Source organism: Lepidochelys kempii, chromosome 3 (genome assembly GCF_965140285.1).
Source record: "Lepidochelys kempii isolate rLepKem1 chromosome 3, rLepKem1.hap1, whole genome shotgun sequence".
Classification (NCBI taxonomy): domain Eukaryota; kingdom Metazoa; phylum Chordata; order Testudines; family Cheloniidae; genus Lepidochelys; species Lepidochelys kempii.
In genome coordinates this window covers 56,931,761-56,955,207 of record NC_136382.1, presented here as the reverse complement: position 1 = coordinate 56,955,207, position 23,447 = coordinate 56,931,761, and the positions used below count along the sequence as shown (strand labels likewise).

The 23,447-nt window shown below is 43.7% G+C and overlaps 1 protein-coding gene across 11 annotated transcripts in view; it reads right to left on the bottom strand.

Annotated features, from left to right (window-relative positions):
• FAM135A (family with sequence similarity 135 member A) overlaps positions 1–23,447 on the bottom strand; it is a 140,554-nt gene that overhangs the window by 85,586 nt on the left and 31,521 nt on the right. For all 11 annotated transcript variants that reach the window (XM_078852105.1, XM_078852103.1, XM_078852106.1 and 8 more), the window contains one exon: positions 13,504–13,583. In XM_078852105.1, the coding sequence (XP_078708231.1) occupies positions 13,504–13,583 (80 nt within the window). The remainder of the gene's footprint in view (positions 1–13,503; positions 13,584–23,447) is intronic.

Sequence of the window (23,447 nt, the reverse complement as noted above, 5' to 3'; positions counted from 1 at the left end):
GGGACCCCTTGGAGCATGTTGTTTGGGGCAGACCACCACCGCAGGGAGGTGATCACCAAGTTTGGCATGGTGAGGACTTTGTCCATTCTGTCCGTGGCCTGGGAGAACTGCAAAGCCAGACAGAGCTGGAGGGGCCTCATTCTGAGTCTGACATGATGGACCACATATGTGCAAGCAGACATGTGACCCAGCAGTTGCAGGCAAGCCCTGGCTGTTGTCACTGGGAACCTTGTGACCGAGTTGATGAGCCCTTTCAGGGTCTCGAACCTGTCTGGTGGGAGAGAGGCCCTGGCCGATGCTGCGTCCAGTAATGCCCCAATAAACTCTATGCATTGGACCAGGACTAATGTGGACTTGGCATTATTTATGAACAGGCCCAGGGCAGTATGTGTGGACAGGAGGAGCGCCACATGATCCCTCACCTGCGACCAGGAGGTGCTTTTGACTAGCCAGTCATCCAGATATGGGAATATTTGGACCCCATGGCATCTTAGGTAGGCCGCTACCACCCCCATACACTTTGTAAAGACCTTGGGGGCAGTGGACAGACCAAACGGTAGGACTGTGAATTGGTAGTGACTCTGTCCCACCATGAAACGGAGGAAGTGTCTGTGCCCCTCGAATATGTGGATGTAGAAGTAGGCGTCCTGTAGATCGAGGGCAGTGTACCAGTCCCCGGGATCCAGAGAGGCGATGATGGAGGCCAGGGAAACCATGCAGAACTTGAGTTTCACCATGTAGTGGTTCAGGCCTCGCAGATCCATGATGGGCCTGAGCCCCCCTTTGGCCTTCGGGATAAGGAAACACCTCCTGCTCAAGCAGAGCTTCATGAGAGGGGTCCCCCAGGTGGGATGGGGATGGAAGGCGGTTGGGCGGTGAGGAGGTAAACTGAAGGGTGTAACCTCGGAGATGGTGTTGAGGACCCATCGGTCTGAGGTGAGCCGTGATCATTCCAGGAGGAAAGCATATAACCGATTGGAGAAAAGGAGCTTTATTGGGGGTACGTCCCTGCTGAGAACTGGGGGGGTACCCCCGAGCATCCTGTCAAAAAAGCCTTTTGCCCGCCTGCCTGCCCTTAGAAGAACCAGGAATTTCCATTGCGGGAGCTTTCTATAGTCCCGCTGCTTTTTGTGGGCGGCCTCATACTTCGGGGGGGTTGTCTGGGCGGGAGCCTACTGCGGCTTGAACTTGGATTTTGCCAGAGGAGGGACATTGAGGCCCACTGTCTGGAGGGTCGTACGGGAATCTTTCATTCCATGCAGCCTTGTGTCTGTTTCCTCAGCAAACAGAGCCTTCCCGTCGAAAGGGAGATCCTGCATTGGTGACTGCGCTTCGCTGGAGAGCCCAGAGAGCAGAAGCCATAATGCCTGTCTCATGGACATCGCTGAGGCCATGGACAGTGCGGCTATGTCCGCTGCATCCGAAGCAGCCTGAAGGGATGCCCTTGCGGCCGCCGCCCCGTCCTCCACAAATGCCTTAAACTTCTCCTTATCGCGGAGGGAGTCCTCAAACTTGGGGAGGGATTCCCAGAGGTTAAACTCATAGCGAACCAGGAGAGCCTGATGGTTTGCTACTCGTAGCTGAAAGCTTGACGACAAATACACTTTTCACCCGAAAGTAGCCAGCCTCCGAGAGTCTTTGTCCTTGGGGGTCGAGGCTGGTTGCCCCTGCCGCTCCCTGTGGTTGACCGACGCGACCACCAAGGAGTTGGGCGTTGGGTGGGTATACAGATACTCATGTCCCTTCGTGAGTACAAAGTACTTGCTCTCTGCCTTTTTAGAGATGGGAGCCAACGAGGCTGGTGTTTGCCACAGGACATTTGAAATTCTTACTACCCCTTCATGGAGCGGCAAGGCCACCCTGCCCAGTGCTGAAGGGGACAGCACATTGAACAGGGAGTCTGAGGGCTCTTCCATCTCCTCAGCCTGGAGGTAGAGGCTCGCTGCCACCCTTTTTAGGAGGTCTTGGTGGGCCCAATAGTCCTCCTGTGGGACCTCCGGTGCTTTGGTGTCATCCGGCACTGGAGAATCCACCACCTGGTTGGACTCTGGGCACAGTATCGAGGACACAGGTCCCCCTGACCTTTTTTCTGGCAGTCGAAAGATGGACGCCGATGGTCCCGACTGCGGGGACTGCGTCGGAGGCCACGGTGCCTACTGGTACCACTGGGCCGGCCACGACACTTGGTCCATTGCACTTGCTGAGGCACAGGTGGGGCCAGCCGTTCGGGCTGGCTAGTTTGGCCTGTAGACGGGCGGCTGTAAGGGGAGGCCAGGCTGGTGTAAGATCCGCTGCTGCCTCTGGACCGGGAGTATCGGTGGTGCCGGGAGGACCGGGAGTATCGGTGGTGCTGAGACCTATGTCGACCACGGGACCGCAATCTCAATGCGGAGGAGCGGCACCGACGATAGTAGCTGCTCCACGAATGGCCTCGACAGGCAGATCCGCGTTGGCGAGACGCCAGCGATCGACACCCGGGGCTACGGTGCCTTGGCGGGGACTTGGAATAGAAGCCAAGCGGGAAAAGCGTTGACGATTGTGCCGCGACTGACTGCAGTATCTTCTGCGAGACGAGGACCATTGGTGACGTCCACCACGGTCCCATCGGTGTTTGCTTCGCGAAGACGAGCAGTGCTGGGAATCCTGGTCGGACGGCACCCATCCAGACAGTCTGGCTGCCATCGAGAGCGATCCACATGGACTGAACCCTGAACAGTCACTGGGCGCTGAGTGGTGTTGGGAACGTTCCTTCGACCAAGACTGGTACTGAGCTGGTGACGACTGCGGTGATCCCAGCGGTGGCTAGCCTCTGGAGCGTGGGGCCAACATCAGCGGAGCTCCGGGCACCAGCATGGACATGACATCCCTGGCTGCCTGGAGGGCTTCGGGCCTAGATGGCAACTGGACATCCAGAGAGGCCTGCTCCAAAGGGCCGGGCTACTCCGCTCAATGTGAGTTGGAGGCCTAGAGCCCGATGGGGATCGAGGACTAGTCGACATGGGCCTAGCCTCTGTCCCAGACTTCCCTCGGTGCCGCTGCGAAGAGGGAGTCTTTCCTGTCCTCTCGGCGTGCCCCGTGGACGGGGAGTAGTGCCAACTGGATGATGGTACTGGAGGGTCTCTGCGTACTGACGCCGCAGTGCCGGGTACCGGTTTGGAGTGGGGTGCCGAGTTTGGAGCCAATGCCGACTCCATCAGGATGGCCCAGAGCCTAATGTCCCTTTCTTTTTTGGTCCAGGGCTTGAAAGACTTGCAGATCTTGCACCTTTCGCTGATATCAGTTTCTCCCAAGCAGCGCAGACAATCCGCATGCGGGTCGCTCCTTGGCACAGAGCGCCTACAAGAGCCACATGACTTAAAGCCTGGGGCGCAGGGCATGCCCCGGCCCGGGCTCAGTGACTACCTAAACTAACTGAATTAGCTAACTGACTACAGGTACTACTGAACAAACGAAGAGTTCTGGGGACGAGCTGCAGCAAAGCTGGAGCTGAGCAGTTCCGATGCACCTTCACTGGCGGCAACAAGGAACTGAGGGTGAGGGGAGTGCAGCCCCCCATATACCATGCCAGGCAGGCGCCGCTTCAGGGGTTGCGGGCAGGGGCGCTCCCCCCAATGGGTACTGCTAGGGGAAAAACTTCCAGCACCAGTGCACATGGCGAGCATGCACACCTACTGTGGAATACACATGAGCAATCACTCAAAGAAGAATTACTGATGCAGGAAGGGAAACCAGATATTATAGGGATAACAGAAACATGGTGGAATAGTAGTCATGACTGGAGCACAGGTATTGAAGGGTATGTGTTGCTCAGCAAAGACAGAAATAAAGGAAAGGTGGTAGAGTAGTATTGTACATAAATTATGAAGTAGACTGTAAAGAAATTAGAGGTAATGGAATGGATAACACAGAATCTCGTTTGGGTCAAAATCACTTTGGTAAAGAAAGTTAATAGAGGTTCCATAGGGATAGTGCTTGGGGTCTCTACAGACCCAAGGATCTGATTTGGTTATGGATAGAAACCTCTTTAATATTTTTATTGAAATAAATACAACTGGGATTGTGTGATTATGGGAGACTTTTATTTGCCAGATATAGATTGGAGGACAAGTATTAGTAACAATGGTAGAGCCCAGATATTCCTAGATGTGACAGCTGAATGATATTTTCATCAGTCACTGAACCAACAAGAGGTTACGCCATTTTAGATTAAGTACTGGTAAGTAGCAAAGAACCTCACAGAAAAACTGGTTGGAGAGGACAGCCATGGTTCATGTGAATCATGAGCTAATTTAAACTAAATGGAGGGATAAAAAAAAAATAGGTCTGTAACTAGGGTCCTTGATCTCAAAAGGGCAAACTTTAAAAAATTAAGGGAATGTAGGGAATTGGACTGCCCTGAAGAACTCAAGGATTTGAATCTGGAGGAGGCTTGGAACTACTTTAAGTCAAAGCTGCAGAAGCTATATGAAGTCTGCATCCCAAGCTAGGGGCAAAAATTTGAAGAGAAGAGTTGCAGACCAAGCTGGATGGACAAGCATTTCAAACAGATTATTAAGAGAAAACAGAAAGCCTACAAGGAATGGAAGATGGAAAGGATCAGCAAGGAAAGCTAACTCTTGGTGATAGAAAATGTAGAGATAAAGTGAGAACTGCCAAAAGCCAAGCAGAGTTGGACCCTCACAAAGGAAATTAAAACCAACAGGAAAAGGTTCTACAGCTGCTTACTCCTGGGGGAATTCTGTGCCACTGTGCAAGCGCAGAATTTATGTCCCATGCAGATTTCTTTGCTTCCTTGCAGAAAAATGACTTTCTGACGGGAAAGCAAAGGGAAGCCACAAGAGCGGTCATGCAACCCTCCCCAGCAATATGTTTTGGGTGCCCAGGGCAGCCAGCAGAGAGGTAAATCACTGTGGGGCAGGGGGCGGGACAGGGGAAGACCCGACTGGTGGCTCCTACTCTGCGACGGGCTCAGCTGCTAGTCCTGGCTGAGCTGGTGAGAATGGGGCTTCCTCTTCCCCTGCACAGCATCTGGACCCAGGTCAGACCTACCCCCAGATTTCTCCCCCAGCTCCAGGAAGCTCTGCAAACTCCCTCTTCCCCACCCCCCACTGCCTGCACCCATTGCTCCTCAGCTGCAGAGGGAGAGATCCATGTACAGGGACCTGCTCCACAATCCAACGAACCACCATGCATCTAGACCCCCTCATACCCAGATGCTCCTGCCAAGCCTCACCCTCCCCCGTTCTCATAACCCCCCGATGAACTCCACTCCCCCTGCACCTGGACCACCCCAACAAGCCACACACACAGGGATCCCCATCCCTCTGAGCCCTAACTAGTGGCACCTGGATCCCCACCCAACTGAGCTCCTCTCCCCCAGCATCTGAACCCCCACTGAGCCCCTCACACCCGGACCCTCCTGCTGAGCCCCAACCACCTTCACCTGGACCCCCCTGCAGTGTCCCATTATGATTTCACCTAGAACCCCCCAACAAGTCCCTGTGCATCCAGATCCCCCCCACACCTTGATCCCCAACTGAGCCACCCGCACCCAGACTGCACCACACAGAACCCTCTCAACCCGCACCTGGATCCCCTAACACAAAGCAGCTCCACACTTGGATCCTGCCTTGCTGAGCCTGCCTGCCCACATCTGGTGCACCTGGCATAGAGAGGCGGGGCCTGGCATGTTTCTGCAGCAGGCCTGGTCCTTGTGCTGTCAGGATTGGGTGCAGTCTAATTTCTGAGTCTGTGTCCTGGGGGACAAGCTGCACAGTGATCTCCCACCTCTGTGCAGCCAGTGGCCTGTGCTCCACACTGCCATACTGAAGCCTCCACGTTTGACAAATAAATTTTGCAGAACTTTAAAATATTGTGCGCAGATTTTTTTTGGTGCAGAATGCCATCAGGAGTAATAGCCATATAAATAAAAAGAAAACAATGAAAGAAGAAGTGGGACTGCTAAACACTGAGAATGGGATGGAGATTAAAAATAATCTAGCAATGGTCCAATACCTAAACGAATACTTTGTCAGTTTTTAAGAGGGATAATGAGGAATTTAGGGGTCGTGGCAGGGTGGCTAATGGAAATGAGGATATGGAAATAGAAATTGACATTGCACTCCATACGATTTTATGAAAATATGCTAATGAGTGTGAATACAATGTAACTGGAATACGCTTCACGCAAAAGGTCTCTTGTAAGGTACATTACAAATCTTGTAATCTATTGAATGTGTTCACCCTATTCGTATGAATGTATCATTCTTTTATCTGAAACTAGGAATATAAAATATAACTCTGAGGTCCTACTGTAGTTATTCAAAGTGTGGGCCATTAATGGTAGTTTACAATCTTGATGGCTCCCATCAACTAGGACAATTGACTGTAGATGGCTCTGTTTACTTGCAAGCTTTCCTGTGAGTCAGGCTGGGAAGAATGAAGGTTTGGGGTCTCACAGGACATATGACCATCAAACCTGGTACTGGAATCCATCTTAAACCTGGTGCTTTTCCATTTAGAAGGAGGGGTGGGGACCCAAAGAGACAAAAGTTTTGCGCCTTTTGCCAAAGATATATCAGGGGGTGGAACAGAACAAATGTGGCTGTAGTCATGAGAAATCCCCTAGTTACCACCTGAGCTGGAAGGAGGACTGTACCGGGGAAAGGATTGGGCCCAGACTAGAAAGGAGTCTAGTCTGTGAAAGAAGCTTATTGCAACATCTCTGAGGGTGAGATTTCATCTGTAATCAGTTTCCTACTGTATTAGGCTTAGACTTGTGTGCTTTTGTTTTATTTTGCTTGGTAACTTACTTAGTTTTGTCTGTTATTACTTGGAGCAACTTAAATCCTACCTTCTGTATTTAATAAAATCACTTTTGCTTATAAATTAACCCAGAGTAAGCAATTAATTCCTGGGGGAGCAAACAGCTGTTCATATCTCTCTATCAGTGTTACAGAGAGTGGACAATTTATGAGTTTACCCTGTATAAGCTTTATAAAGAGTAAAACGGATTTATTTGGGGTTTAGATCCCATTGGAAGCTGAGTGTCTGGGTGTTAGAGACAGGAGTACCTGCTACGTGGTTTTCAGTTAAGTCTGCAGTTTTTGGGGGACGTGGTTCAGACCTTCGGTCTGTGTTGGAGCAGACTGGCACGTCTGGCTCAACAATGCAGAGTTCTGAAGTCCCAAGCTGCCAGGGAAAACGGGCTCAGAGGTAGTCTCACCACATCAGGTGGCAGTCCCAAGGGGGTCTCTGTGACCCAACCCATCACAGAAATTACCACATCTGAAGTAGAAGTCAAACTCAAATAGCTTAATGGGACCAAATCGGGGGGCCCAGATAATCTCCATCCAAGAATATTAAAGGAACTGGCACATGAAATTTCAAGCCCAGTAGCAAGGATTTTTAATTAATGTCTAAAATTGGGGGTCATATCCTATGAATACGCTAACTGCTAATATAGTATCTATTTTTAAGAAAAGGGAAAAAAGCAATCTGGGAAACTATAGGTTCATTAGTTTGACCTCAATTGTATGCAAGGTCTTCAAACAAATTTTGAAAGAGAAAGTAGTTAAAGAAATAGAAGTTGACGATAACTAGGATAAAATACAACACCGTTTTACAAAAGGTAGATCGTACAAGACCAATCTGATCTCTTTCTTTGAGAAGATAACTGATTTTTTAGACAAAGGAAATGCAGTAGATCTAATTCTACCTGGATTTTAGTCAGGCATTTGATACAGCTCCACATGGAAAATTAGTTAAATTGGAGAAGATGCAGATTAATACAGTGTGAGAATTGAAAGGGGTATAAGGAACTGGTTAAAGTGAAAACTACAAAGGTGAACCATCAGGCTTGAGGGAAGTTACTAGTGGGTTTCCTCAGAGATCAGTCTCAGGACCAATCTTATTTAGCATTTTCATTCATGACCTTGGCACAAAAAGAGGGAGTATGCTAATAAAATTTGCAGATGACACAAAGTTAGGAGTTATTGCCAATACAGAGAACTGGAACTTCATACAAGATGATCTGGAGGACCTTGAAAACTGGAGTAATAGATATGGGATGAAATTTAATAGTGCAAAGTCATGCAGTTAGGCACTAAGAACAAATATTTTTGCTATAAACTGGGAACATATCAGTTGGAAGCTACAGAAGAGGAGAAAGACCTGAATATATTGGTTAATCACAGGATGACTATGAGCTGCCATTGTGATGGGGCCATGAAAAAGGCTAATGTGATCCTAGGATGCATCAGGCAAGGTATTTCCAGTAGAGATAGGGAAGTGTTATTGTCATTATACAAGGCACTTGTGAAACCCCATCTGGAATAGTGTGTGCAATTCTGGTCTTCCATGTTTAAAAAAGATTAATTCAAACTGGGACAGATGCAGAGAAGGGCTACTATAATGATGATCAGAGGAATGGAAAACCTACCTTAGGAGAGGAGACTTAAAGAACTTGGCTTGTTTAGCCTAACCAAAAGAAGGCTGATGGGAGATATGATTACTCTCTATAAATACATCAGAAGGATAAATACCAGGGAGGGAGAGGAGTTATTTAAGTTAAGCGCTAATGTTGACACAAGAACAAACGGATATAAACTGGCCATCAACAAGTTTAGGCTTGAAATCAGATGAAGGTTCCTAACCATCAGAGAAGAGAAGTTCTGGAATAGTCTTCCAAGGGGCGATGTGGGGGCAAAAAACCTAACTGGCTTCAAGACTGAATGTGATACATTTATGGAGGGGATGGTATGATGAGATGCCTACAATGGCATGCTGCCCATCTATGACTGCTAATAGCAAAAAACCCCCAATGGTCAGAGATGGGGCACTAGATGGGGAAGGCTCTGAGTTATTACAGAGAATTCTTTTCCAGGTGTCTGGCTAATGGGTCTTGCTCACATGCCCAGGTTCCAAATGATAGCCATATTTTGTGTTGGGTAGGAATTTCCCCCCAGGTCAGATTGAAAGAGACCCGGGGGGTGGGGGGGGTTGCCTTCCTCTGAAGCATGGGTCACTTGCAGGTTTAAACTAGAGTAAATGGTGGATCCTCTGTAACTTGAAGTCTTTAAATCATGATATAAGAACTTCAGTGACACAGCCAGAGGTTCTGGGTCCATTACAGAAAGGGTGGGGGAAAGTTCTGTGGCCTTCAGTGTGCAGGAGGTCAGACTAGATGATCATGATGGCCCCTTCTGGCCTTAGAGCCTGCAGCTTAGAAACAGGCTTGACTGCTGGAGTTGAAACTTAAAAAAAAAACAAAAATAAAAAAATCAGTCTGAGGCAGATACCCTACATGGAAAATTTTTGCTCAAACACTTAACAAGTGACCAAGTTATGAGCAACTGAAAACGGGGTCTTAAAATGGAAAGTATTAAGCAAACTTATATTAGGAGCTTTAAGAACTTTTTTACTAGATGCCCCCCCAAAAAGCCACAATCAAGAAAAAAGCCTATACTTGTTAAAAAAAAAGAACAGCCTGGGGAAGTAAAAGCAGAGACAGACAGACACATAGACAGACAGATATAAAAATGGAACAGGAGGGGAAGATACTAGCAATATAAATTAGACGATAATATAGAAAATTAATAAAGGAAGGAAAAGGACACAAAGAGAAATCTATAGTCAGCAGAGGACAACAACCAGGAGTATTTTAAGTATATCAGGAACAAAAGGAATCCCAATAATTATCCATTATCAGATGGAAAAGATTGAACTATAAATAATAATACAGAAAAGAGAGAAGTTTTCAAAATATCTCTCTTCTGTATTTTGGGGAAAAGCCAGATGATAATATAATAAAATACTTTCCATTACAACAGTAACTCATGAGGATGTTAAACAGCAGCTACTGAAGAAAGACACTTTAAAATCAACAGATCCAGATAACTTGCACCCAAGAGTTTTAAAAGAGCTGGCTGAGGGGCTTCATGGACCATTAACATTTTTTTAATGATTCTTGGAAAACGAGGGAAGTTCCAAAAGAATGGAAGAAAGTTAATGTCATGCTAATATTAAAAAAGTGTAAACAAGAGGATACAAGTAATTACAGGCCCATCAGACTGACACTGATCCTCAGCAGAATAATGGAATGGCTAATATGGGATTAAATTAATAAAGAATTAAAAGAGGGTAATATAATTAATGCTAATCAGAATGAGTTTATGCAAAAATAAATCTTATCAAATTAAATTGATACCATTTTTGATGACATTACAAATTTGGTTAATAAAGGTAACGATGTAACAGACTTCTGTTAGGCATCTGACTTGGTTATGCACAACATTTTGATTAAAAACTAAAATAATACAAATTCAACATGGCACACATTAAATGGATAGCTAACCGATAGGTCTCTAAATCTAATTGTAGATGGGGAATCATCAACAAACAGCTGCATTTCTAGTGGGGTTCTAAGGGTTGTGTTTAACATTTTTATCAATAATCTGGAAGAAAATATAAAATCTGATAAAGTTTGCATATGACACAAAGATTGGAGGAGTGGCAAATAATGAAGAGAACAAGTCACTGACACAGAGTGATCTGGATCTCTAGGTAAGATGGGCACAAGCAAACAATATGCATTTCAATACAGCCAAATATAAGGTCAGACATTTAGGAATAAAGAACATGAGCATAGTTACAGTATCGGGGACTCTACCATGGGAAGCAGCAACTCTGGGGGTTATGAGGATAATCAACTGAACATGAGCTCCCAGAACGATGCTATGGCCAAAAAGGCTAAGGAAATCCTTGAATGTACAAGTGAAGCTCAAGTAGAAGTAGGGAGATTATATTACCTGTGTCTTCAGCACTGGTGCTATTGCTACTGGAATATTGTGTCCAAAATTCATGAAGGATGTTGGTAAATTGGGGACAGTTCAGAGAAGAGCCACGAGAATGATTAAAAAATCAGAGAACCTGCCTTACAGTGACAGACGCAAGGAGCTCAATCTATTTAGCTCATCAAAGAGACTTTTATACTTTGTGATCAAATCACCCCTTCAGAACATATTTTGAGAAAAGAAATTTAATATAAGAGGGCTTTTCATTGTAGCAGAGGAAGTTATAATGAGATCCAATGGCTGTAAGTTAAAGTAAAACAAATTCAGATACAAATAAGGTGGAAATTTTTAACAGTGGGCGTAATTAATCATTGGAACAATTTACCAAGGGTTCTGGTGGATTCTCCATCACCAGAAATTTTTATCTAGATTTGATATTTTTTCTAAAAGATATGTTACAGTTAAACCAAAGCTACTGAACTTAAAGCAGGAATTAATTCAAGGAAATCCTCAGGCTTGTTTTATGCAGGAGGTCAGACTAGATGATCACAATAATTCCCTCTGAGTTTATAATCTATGAATAGTGCCCATTTATAATTATAAGCAGGAGAGGTAGCAACACCTATTAAGGTTGCCTCCTACTTCCTATTGCAAAACCTATTTACAATTGCTTATAATTTTGCCCAACTTTAACCATTTGGGCTGAAATTTTACATGCTGATTGTCAGCCTCAGGCTGAACTGTTTTGGGAAATTTCAGTAATAATGGTTCACCTATTAACAAAAATAAGGTTAAAGAAATTACATTGTTTTGCCCATATTAAATTCAGGCAACCTTTTCTTTGAGAAGATTCAGTACCCCCATGCTTTGGAGCAGAGATCTGAAATTTGACCAGGTTCAGTTAGGGAGGGGAAGCTTTTTTATGTGAGAGTGTATGTGTATATGCCAGTGATGTGTCTTTTGCCATTCCTGTGAAAATCCACCCAGATTAGGCCAAGTTATAAGTGTATGGAAAAACTGCAGTTTGTACATGCTCAGTGGAGAGTAGCTAGAGCTTCAGAACAAACTTCCTTGAAGAGTCCAGCAGCCTAGGGCTGAGCTGGACCTTCCCTGAAAATGGAGCTGTAGGCGGCAGGCTGGGCTCGATCAGAGAACTGGAACTAAAAGCAGGAAGCCTGTCTCCCCTAAGCTCTCAGTGATCCCCTTGCTTACACTCAAGCAAGCATAGAGGATGATTGCTGCCTGATTCAACTGACAAGAGCTGGACTGGGGGGATGGGGTGAGGAGGAGAAAGGCATTAGATTGGGTCAGGGAGCCTTGGGTTGGGTGGGTGGAGGGACTGAGACTAAAAGCTGTTGGGGAGGGAGTGGGAAACTGGCACTGGGAGTTGGGTGGGGAGAAGACTGGAACTGGCTGGGCAAAGAGGCTGGGACTGGGAGCAGGGTTGCAGGGGAGGAAGGCTGGGACTTGTTTCGCAAGGAGACTGGGCAATACAGATTGGCAAGGAGATGGAGGAGGGGAGACAGACTGACTGGAAAAAGAGACTGGGACCGGGTGTGGAGAGGGAGACTTTAGGAAATAGCTATTTAGATGGTATTGTTAAAAGTGATGTCAGAAGGGCTACCTTGGCTCCCCTTCCCCACTTCAGATCTATGTTGTACTCTTGACTTTCAAGGTTTACATCAGGGGCAATAAATTCCTTTTCATCAAAACAATTTAATATACCATATATACTCGTTCATTAGCCCATTCGTTTATAAGCCAAGATGGATAGGTAAAAATAGTAAAAACTGTATGGCCCTTTCATAAGCCGACCCTATATTTCAGGGGTTGGCAAACTTTGGCTCCTGGCCCATCAGGGTAAGCCACTGGCGGGTCGGGACGTTTTGTTTACATGGAGCGTCTGCAGGCATGGAGCCCCTCAGCTCTCTGTGGCCACAGTTCGCCGTTCCCAGCCAACGGGAGCTCGGGGAAGTGGCACGCCATGCCTGCAGACGCTCCAAGTAAACAAAATGACAATGTATTAGATATTCAATTCAATGATTTCATAGAGTTTAAAATCATCAAATTTTAGTGTAGACCCATTTGTAAGCCGACTCCCACTCTTTGATGCATCACTTTTTTACCAAAAATATTCAGCTTATGAATGAGTATATACGGTATATAGCATTACATAAAGGCAATGACAATTATTTAAACAAATGGACTAAAATTCTAATCTCATAAGTATGTCAGAACATTTTCCCTTTCAAGTGTGGTTCCACTTAAAGTTACTTAGTTACTTTTAATAAAGTCATGGTGATTGGGATCTCTCAGTGAGTCCACATTAAATCTGCTCACTTTACAAGCAAAAAGATGTCTTTCTACCTGGCAACCCTGCAAACTCAACATGAAATCTGAAAGTCAAGCTGTTTTATTTGTTTCTCCCATATCATTTCCAATAATAGAGTGTATGGTCAGCTTCAATGAATAGTTCTGTGAAGATGAACAAGGCAGATAACACAGGTCAGCACAAAAAAAGACTTTTTATTCTCAGTTACTGTTACAGATTTTTTTTTAAATTACAAATTGAGGAATGTGAAGCATTGCTGGCATTTAGCTTAAAATAATTTAAAGGAAGTCGGATTCTGCACATAAAAATCCTGGAGGTGTCCTCTTAATTAATGTAGTCAAACTAGACTACATTCACTATAAAAATTCTTGTACTTACCTGTCACAGGTAACAAGCTGGCTTCTAATTTGTGCGGCACTCTTGGAGGAATTTTCATAGAAGCACGAATCTGGTAAAAACTAAAGAAAGAGACCAAAAAATAATTTGCAAACTATGAAATAAACAGTCACTCGTATATTTACCAATATACAGAGATTCAAAAATTCTAATACAAAAATACATATTTTCCTTTCACGACCTTCTTTAAGTTTCACACTTTTAAAAGTGGTGGGGAGAGAGAGAGAGAGAGAATTCCAAACCTCAAAATGTGAGGTTACAATTTTAACTTTCTTTTGCTATCCACATGATTACCTATCATTAACTATAAGGATAGGTAGAAAACTCAAATACACTCTGAAGCTAAATTATACAATTCATTTCCACCTTTATTTCATCTTCTGGGTCTCTCTTCCCTATTTTATTAGTGCCTCCTCCCCGTTCTAGTTCCTTATTGATACTGATTTGGTTTTTGGTCAAAATATCTCAAGAAAATATATTTTCAATATTGGTTTTAATCTACTGAACTCCTGCTGATCTCATCACCATGACATAAAAGTCTAAAAGTAAACTACATGATCCCTGTTTTGTTTACTTCCCATTTTCATCATCATAGAAAGGCTAGACTGAAGGGTAGGTTTTACATTTAGACCAGCTCATTATCAGGTTATAATGTCTTTAGGACAAGAACTGTGTCTACCTCTATTTTTATATAGCTCATAACTTGGGAACTGCCACACTGCATTCAGCCCAGTGCTCTGTGTAGTCTAGTATCCCATCTCTAGGAACTGGTGCTTCTCAGGAAGCTGCAAGAAGCTCTGCAGGGGACAATTAAGGAATAACATGCCCACAGAAGAAGCTTCTTCATAAAATATCAGAGGCAAAAAGGTTGGTCCTTTCCAATTTAAAAAAATATCTCATCTAATTCTCATCTAATGTAATGGAGAATTTCTGATAACCCATATCAATGTCTAATCCATTTTTTGAATCCCGCTAAGCTCAGTCTCACTAATATTTTGTGGGAATGAGTTCCACAGGTTAACCATTCATTGTGTAAAGAATTTACCTGTATCATTTTTAAGTTAGCTTTCTTTCAATTTCACAGACTGTCCCCATATTCTCATATTATGATAAAAGATAATTAGCAGTGAATGATTTATCATTTGTATTCCATTCATTATTGTATACATCAGCCATACTCCTCTTATTCATCTCTTCTCTAAATGAAGCAGTCACAATCATCTCAATCTCCTATGACTCACTTTAGTCCCCCATCCTGCTCTATTTCTATTACATCTCTTTTGAAATACTGTGACCAAAACTGAACACAACAGGGTTCCAGTTACAGCTAGAGCCTCTCAACACTACCATAACATAAGTAACATAAGAGAGAACTAGGTAACTAAAATCAATTCTAAATTTGAACCCTTACACAAAACTAAGTTAAAAGAAACTTCAGTTTGGCCAAAACTGTGTGACAAAAATAGTGAGATGTTGGAAGGCACTGTTAATAACTAAATGCTGATAACGTGCTCAATACTTGTACAAGAGATAAAAGGAAGACCATCCCTACCCTGAACAATTTACACAATCTAGAAAATAACCATTTAAAAATGTGATAAAACAGCACCCATATTAAATTTACAAGCTCTGCAATTTTTCAAAAACCTACAATGAAGCTGTATAAAAAATAGCTATAAAAACAAAATACTCAAAGAAATGACTCATCACCTATCAAGCATGAGTTAAGAATGATAATTTTTCATTAAATACATACAAAATACTTAAATTAGATATCCAACATCTCATTCTATTACTGTAAGGAACTGAGGAGATTATTTAACTAAAGGAGAACTCTTCACAACAGAAATCCATTCTAATACAGGACGCATTCTAATACAGGAATTTATTTCTCATCACTGGATCAGCTATGACTTTGCATCACCTCATAGCTAATAATGATTTCAGTTAAAACAAGATGAGGTGGCATACTGTCAACCCTCATCAATGGCCATTATCTTAAACATGCAATATAGTCAAATATATGTAATAATTTCTGGATCCAAATATAGCATTTTTCTAATAACTACCTAGATCTTGACATGTTATTCTGAATATTACTTTGGAATTTGCTCCACTCCTTAGTCCAAAATAACTATACTCTGAGGGGCATGTCACAAAGCTCGTCTCCTTACCCCAAGCATTTAAAACTGGGGGGGGGAATTACAAAGGTAGAAAATTTCTGGAGGTAACACTGATATAAACTTTTAACTTCCCTGTTTCACCTTTGGTGTGTTATAGTGAATCGTACTGCTGCAGTGAAGGTATTTTTTGTGATATAATTAATTATGTCAAAGGCACCTAGAGTATATGCCCTTTTTAGCATTTGTATAAGTCTACTATTTATTAATTTATTTAAATCTAAAGCAGCTGAACTGTGGTTAAATACAACTGGTAATCTTCAAAACTCTGGTGGTCCACCTCAGATTTTCAGCAGAGTGTAGTGTACTGCTGTTTAAGAAATTTAGGTTTTAGAAGTTGTTTTTACATATGAAAAACTTGTGTACTCTATAAAATAAATATTTAGTTTTTACAGTTTGGAAAGATATCAGCCACTTTACTCAGAGTTCATCCCATTTGAATCTTTACCTACAAAACTGGTTCCCAAACACACACAGAATCATGTGCACAGATCATTGCATCTGCACAGTTTTCAATGCAGGTTCAGGACCTTGGGTCCAAGCTCTACAAAGCACTTAAGCACATACTTAACGTTAAGAACTTTGCTGCATAGGGATGGTTTGCTGACTTGAAATCTTAATTTGCCCCTTCGGCCAGAGGCAAGCTAAAAGCAAAAAGAGTACTGAAAAGAAAACAGAATTTGGAAAAGGTATGTTTTAAAAGGGAAGAGAGACTTCTGACATCTTTAAAAATTATTTCATGCAAAAAAAAGTTAATTCACCTTAATGATACGATTTAATGACAATAATGTCTACAATCCAAGTTCTAAATTATTTTATCATAAATGTATCCAGAGATTGAGGGATGTATTCCAGGGCTTTGGAGTGGAGCCCGGAGCTGGAGCGCAGATCAGCTCCAGAGCAGTGGAGCTGCAGGTTTTTGCCTGGAGCTGGAGTGGAGCCGGAGCACAGCTCCAAAGCCCTGCTGTATTCGTTTAACGTTTAAAATGATTAAATGAAAAATATATTTCATCATCTTTACCTTTCCTCTCATTACTCACTTCCAATTCAGGAAAACGCCACATACCATTACCTGCACTATGTAGTTCAACAGAGGAGAGGATTATTTGTTTTGAAGACAGGTGGCCTCATGATACTCAGTGCAGATTTATACTTTAAGCAGTTTTTAATACAAAAAACATTTACCTTCTAATCCTAATATCAAAATCCTGTAGGGGTTCAGCTCAGGGCAAAATATGTAAACGGTAAATTAAAATCTCATCCCCTGATTTTTAAAGTAATGACTTAACTACAGTGAGGCGCACATCCACATCCGCACGCGCACACAAACACACACAGACACTCTATTTACCAAAACTGTGCACCAGTACACTGCCTTACTGATTTGCAAATAGAGTACTGTGAATATTAAGAACAAGGAGGACTTGTGGCACCTTAGAGACTAACACATTTATTTGAGCATAAGCTTTCATCAGATGCATGCAGTGGAAAATACAGTAAGATCAGGGCTGGCTCTAGGCACCAGCAAAACAAGCAGGTGTTGGGGCAATGCATTTCTAGGGGCGGCATTCCAGCGCTGGCCATGCCCCCCCCTAGAAATGTGCCCCTGCTGCCCCAGCTCACCTCCGCTCCGCCTGCTCCTCTGAGGGAAACTGCCGCCGCTCGGCTTCTCCCACCTCCCTCCCAGGCTTGCAGCGCCCAAAACTGTTTTGCACGGGGAGGGAAGGAGGGAGAAGACGAGCGGCGGTGCGCTCAGGGGAGGCGGCAGTGGTGGAGCGGAGGCAAGCTGGGGCAGAGAGCGGTTCCTGAACGCGCTGCCTCTCCCTCACCTGAGAGGGAGGAGAAGAAGTGGAGCGGTGGCTTGTTCAGGGAAGCAGGCGGAGCGGAGGTGAGCTAGGGCAGGGCGTTGCAGGGGTGGAAGGGAGCCGCAGGAAGCGATTGGGGGGGGAATGTAGCAAATCCTGGGGAGGAGGCGGGGCTGGGGATTTGGGGAAGGGATAGGGAAGGGGCGGAGCCAGGAGCGGGGAGGCATGAAAAAAAAGCAGGGGCAGCCAAAATTTTTTTTGCTTGGGGGCAGCAAAAATCCTAGAGCTGGCCCTGAGGAAGATTTTATATTATATATATATATACACACACACACACAGAACAAGAAAAAATGGGGGTTGCCATACCAACCCTTAACGAGATCAATCAATTAATGTGGGCTATTATCAGCAGGAGATAAAAAACTTTTGTTGTGATAATCAGGATGGCCCATTTCAAACAGTTGACAAGAAGGTGTGAGTAACAGTAGGGGGAAAATTAGCATGGGGAAATAGTTTTTAGTTAGTGTAATGACCCATCCACTCCCAGTCTTTATTCAAGCCTAATTTAATGGTGTCCAGTTTGCAGATTAATTCCAGTTCTGCTGTTTCTCGTTGGAGTCTGTTTTTGAAGGTTTTTTTGTTGAATAATTGCAACTGTCAATAGCAGTGCACAGATATCTTGTTATATGAATTGTTAACAGTCTGGTGGCATACATGACAAAGGCCTTTGGGGCTTACTGAGGAGTAAATGAAATCAATGTTTCAGAAAGAATCCTCTGGGCAGAGTGAAGGGGTTCACAGATTCCAAAGCCAGAAATAACCATTGTGATCATGTAGTCTGAACTCCTGTATAGCACAGTCACAGAATGTCCCCAAAATAATTCCATATTTTTGAAAATAACATCAGAAAAAAACATCTTGGTCTAAAAATTGCCAGTGATGGAGAATCCACCACAACCCTTGGTAAATTGTTTCAATGGTTAATTACTCTCACAGTTAAAAATTTAAATCTTATTTCCCATATGTATTTGTGTAGCTTCATCTTTCAGCTTTTGGATTGTGTTGTACCTCTCTCTGTTAGACCGAAGAATCCATTATTAAGTATTTGTTCCTCATGTAGGTACTTGTAGTCTGTAATCAAGTCATCCCTTAACCTTCTCTTTAACATTTACACTCAGTAGACTCAGTGTTTGAGGATAGACCATATAGGATGCTCCAGTCTGCTACACCTGACCTAAACCCAAGATTTACCTTAACAAAAACCGTTCAATTACTACAGCATGTCTCCCAGAGCCACCCAATTACTAGCCACTCCAAGTACAATCCCATCCAAGACCCAAGGCACAGGGCAGCTAGCCTCTCCTGAAGTTTGTGCTGCTGTGGCTACATGTGTTTTTTAGCCCATTAGCTCAATCAGAGCTAGCGCGAGTATGTCTCTTCACGCAGGAATTTACACCTTTCTGCTCTAGTATATACATACCCTAAGTATTCTGGGAGGAAGAGGGAGAAACTGCACAAGGAACTCAGGGCATGAACTGATTTCCAGGTGGGTAACACTATCTTCAGTAAACTTTACATGAGTCATGTTAAGACATCAGACAAAATATAACAACAATAGCTGAAAAAGGGGCACTACTTGTGCCCAACCTAAAAATATAACATTTATGCCTAGCAGCCATTCTCAAATACCAACCAAGGGCAGGACTCAAATTTAGTCAATGAGTATGACCGGGTGTAGCAGGGTAGACACCCACTGCTGCCCTAAGGGGCTTAGAACAGCCCAGGAAAGGGCTGTAGCTAGGGAAAGCAGCCCAGGCTGAGTAGGGAAGTAGGCTCAGCTGGAGCCATGCCCCAATTAGGGCTCAGCTGGCCTTATAAGTAGGCAGTGAGCCAGGAGCTGATACACTCACTCTCTCACCAGCCTTTGGAGAGGGAGGGACCTGGCTGCAGGGAGCAGAGTACACCTAGATTGGAGCAGGGCTGGTGAAAGGTTAAGGGAGCTGGGGGAGCTCTGACCTGGAAAATCCCAGGCTGTGGCCTAGTAGAAGGCCAGGCAGGTATCGGGGCTGGAAAGGGGGCAGCCCATAGGTAGGCTGAGGCAGCAGGTCCAAACCCCTCCTTGCCAGTGATGAGTGGCTTTTACACTGCAGTCTGCCCTGATACAAGGGGCTAGTTGGTGACTGGCCTTACACTGAGGCAAGGTGGAGATAGTGGGTGTGGGTTCCCGGGGGGGGGGGGGGGGGGGATGATGACCCTGAGAAACAATGGCTGTACTGCCAGGGGGCACCCATCCAAGAGACAAGGGGCACTGGGTCTGGGAGGGATGTGGGGCCAGCAGTAAGGCAGATCACCGACCTGCAGAGGGTGCTCCAGAGCCTGGTGAGCTGATTCCTGACCAAGACCAGCAGGAGGTGCCGCAGGGGTGAGTCTGCTCCCTTACACTCGGGTTCAGTGACTATCCCCCTGAGTTATTCCAAGTCCGTGATGTCAGATAGGCTTCCACAGACTCTTCCCTATCTCAATACAGTGCACACCCATTTCATTCTCTTTGCAACCTGTGAATCAACCCATATTTGATCTGGAAACTTTTGTTTGGGAAATATCCATTAAGGCACCATATGCTGCATTATAGTATACAGAGCAATAGTTCAAAACAAAATTAGAGGCTCTTTTAACTATGTTACTCTAGGGGAGTTTCCAAACAGTCAAAAACCTCTATCCCACTTTCACAGCAACATGCCCAACAACCATTCTTACATATCTGTGTAGAATGGAGGTGTAAGGTGTTATTTATCTTTCAGAAATAGTTAGAGGCCCTTTTAAAAGAACTGTACTTTGCAAGGCACACTTCCCAAAAGCATAAAACTCCCTTGCTACAGACACAAAGTAGCAACATGGCCAACGATTACTCTCAGATTCCAGATGACACATTTGAGTATAGCTGGAATTCAATGACTACAGCGTGTCACCCTGAGCTACTCTGACTGATGTCAGGTATATTTCACCATTCTATTCGTGATCCCAGGTGTGACAGTTTGGTACGTGTCAACCTGAAGTCCCTAACTGAGTAACTTTTTCAACATTGCTTCAGCAAAAAAAGCTGTGCACTAACTGACTTAAATCCCAAGGAACTGAGATCAGTTTATGGAGGATCACAGCCATTGTTGGAATCCCAGATGTGCACAAAGAAAACCTTCAGAAAAACAAGATGATTTTGTAAAACGCTGGGTGTTTTGGGAACGCTTTGCTCAAATGACAGAAATTTGGAAAACTAGCACCATCACTACTCCCATGTGGCACAGCAAATTTCAAGGCAATCTGAGTCAGAATGCAGATTTTTAGAGCACTTAGAATAGTCGACTTTTAAACAGAGTGATGCTTAACCTTAACTATAGCAGATCTGGTGTTCCACTATAATATCTTCAAAGAAACAAGTAATTTTCTCTCCTTTAGCCACCATCACAGGATGATGCTATTTTGTTCGAGGACTTTTTTAGCTTTGGTATTTGGAAACGAAGTTGAGAATCATATTTATCTTGGCTAGTCTGGAGCTATTAGGAAAAATAAATGCTGACTCTCCTTTGCTTTGCCAGGAATCTTTCTACTAGAGATTCTGATGGAAAGGAATACAAGGGCATCCTTCCTGTACTTGAAGAAAGCATCCCATCCCATATCTTAGTGGTACTGTAAGTAGGAAACTAGTATGTTCTCGTGGGGTAAGGAGAGAGAAAAAGAGAGATCATAATGCTAAGAGAGACCACAAAAGCCCTTCCTACCAAATCTAAATTATTTCCAATTTATTAAATCTGACAGAAGAAATAAATGAATAGTAAAATAAATCGGTTTAAAACACTGAGGAATACCCTGAGAAAGAAATCCAGCCAAAAAGTTGACTGGTTATAGCTACTGAAAGGAGTAGCCCAAGAAAGCTCCTCAATTATTAGTGGTAAAAAGGAACCAACAGGTGAGGTTACCAGTTGGCTGGTACCACTAACACAGCAAGGTTGAAATTAGAGCTAGACATAGAGAAGATATGAATCCACATTTCATACTGCTCTGGTGACTGCCTTAATCATGAGGCTATAGTCGTTCTCAAGTGCTCTCTTTCTTTGGGCTAATGAATCTTTAAGTATTAATGCAAAATGGAACAGCTCGATTGGAGAGATTGTGTAACCAGCCCCAGAACAGCGGATAACCTAGTGGTTAGGGTGCTCAAATGGGATGGGGGAAGATCTTACTTGATTCAGAGTGAGGATCAAACCTGGATCTCTCTCATTACAGGCAAGAGCCCCAACCACTGGGCTAAATGTTATAAAGTGGGAGGCACAGATGCACTGAGAGAGGAGGACTCACAGGACATGTCTACACTACAATGAAACACTCAAAGCATGGAGTCTAAGATTCCCATGTCAGCTGACTCTGGCTCGTAGGGCTTGGGCTAAAAATTGCAGTGTAGACATTCAGGCTCTGAATGGAGTCTCCCCCCTTGTGAATTCTCACAGCCCCGGCTCCAGCCCAAGCCCAAACATCTACACTGCAGTTTTTAGCCCCACACCCTAAGTCCCACAAACCTGAGTCAGCTGACCCAGACCATGCACAGCCATGCCACTGTGTCTTTTATTGCAATGCCAACATACCCACAGATGGTATGCTGGCCTGGAAAAAGTTTTTCCCAGCAAAAACTAATTGGGTCAAATTCAGGAACAATTTTATATTGACTAAAACTGGCATTTTCAGTGCATAAACTATTTGTCTGAAAAATTTTGCCCAGCTCTATTTGAAGTGTTCCATCTGTTAATGTGTGCAGGCCTCCAAACCTTTCACTTTTGGGACTTCTAGATGGTGTTTGCACAGGGTAAGAAATCCTGAAAAAATGGTGGTCTTCAAATAATAAGTTTTCACTTGAATTAAAAAACAAACCAACCCCCTCACCATTCTACTACTTTTATGTTTTTGTAAGATTGTACAAGACCTACATTTTGATTTAAAAATCAATCTGACAGTACCCCTTTAATATTGAGGCAAAAGTATTTGTCGCCCATCCCACTGTCCTCCATCTCTTTAGAGTTCAGAGAATTCGAATGTAAACTTTTGCTTTGCTATCTTGAGGGAATCCATTTGTATCCTGTGTTGGATCTAATATCTTTAAAAGGATCAAAAAGGACATATGCTTAATGCTGATTACATTGTTAAAACTTGCAAAATAGATAACATTTTGGGAAGCTCTAGATTTTTCATTGGCTGTAACAATTTAAAATGTGTGATCTGGGGCAGCTTGACATTTTTGTATCATATTTATGAAAGTGTGTTTCAAAAAGAAATAATAATGCCTTGAGTAAAATTCAGCAATAAAAAGTATTATGAAAAACAAAATGATTTACAGACAAGCAGAACAAGAGCTCCTCTTCATTCATTGTGCATATTCGTCAATGTGAGGGCTTATAATGTTTAAATCACTTCAGCCAAATCATGGCCTCACACTAACTCTTCTCAGCTGTTAGGGCAACTACATGTCAGTTATGGGGATAAGCTCAGCTACTTATTTGTGGACCAACAGAATGCTACAAACTTTAAGTATACCTCCATTTGCCATCCTTGCTTAAAAACTCCAGGATGAGATGTGATACACCAAATATTGGTAGTCTCAGGCTCTCTGCTTTAGCTATTGGAATATAACAAAAAGCTTACCCAAGATGAAACCAGGAGGGTCCATCTTGCCAAATGAAGAAACATAGGACATGATGTAGCTACTGGACGTAATCAATGGACATAACTGTACCCTGAGTTAGTGCACGTGTGATTGAAGCTGATCACGGTACTAAGCACAGAAGAAAAAGTTGGCCACCTTCACCTGCTTAAAAAGTTAAACTGCCATATGACCCTAATGGCAATGATATTCATACAATAGCCTAAGTGAAGGAAGAAGCCTACACTTATTGAA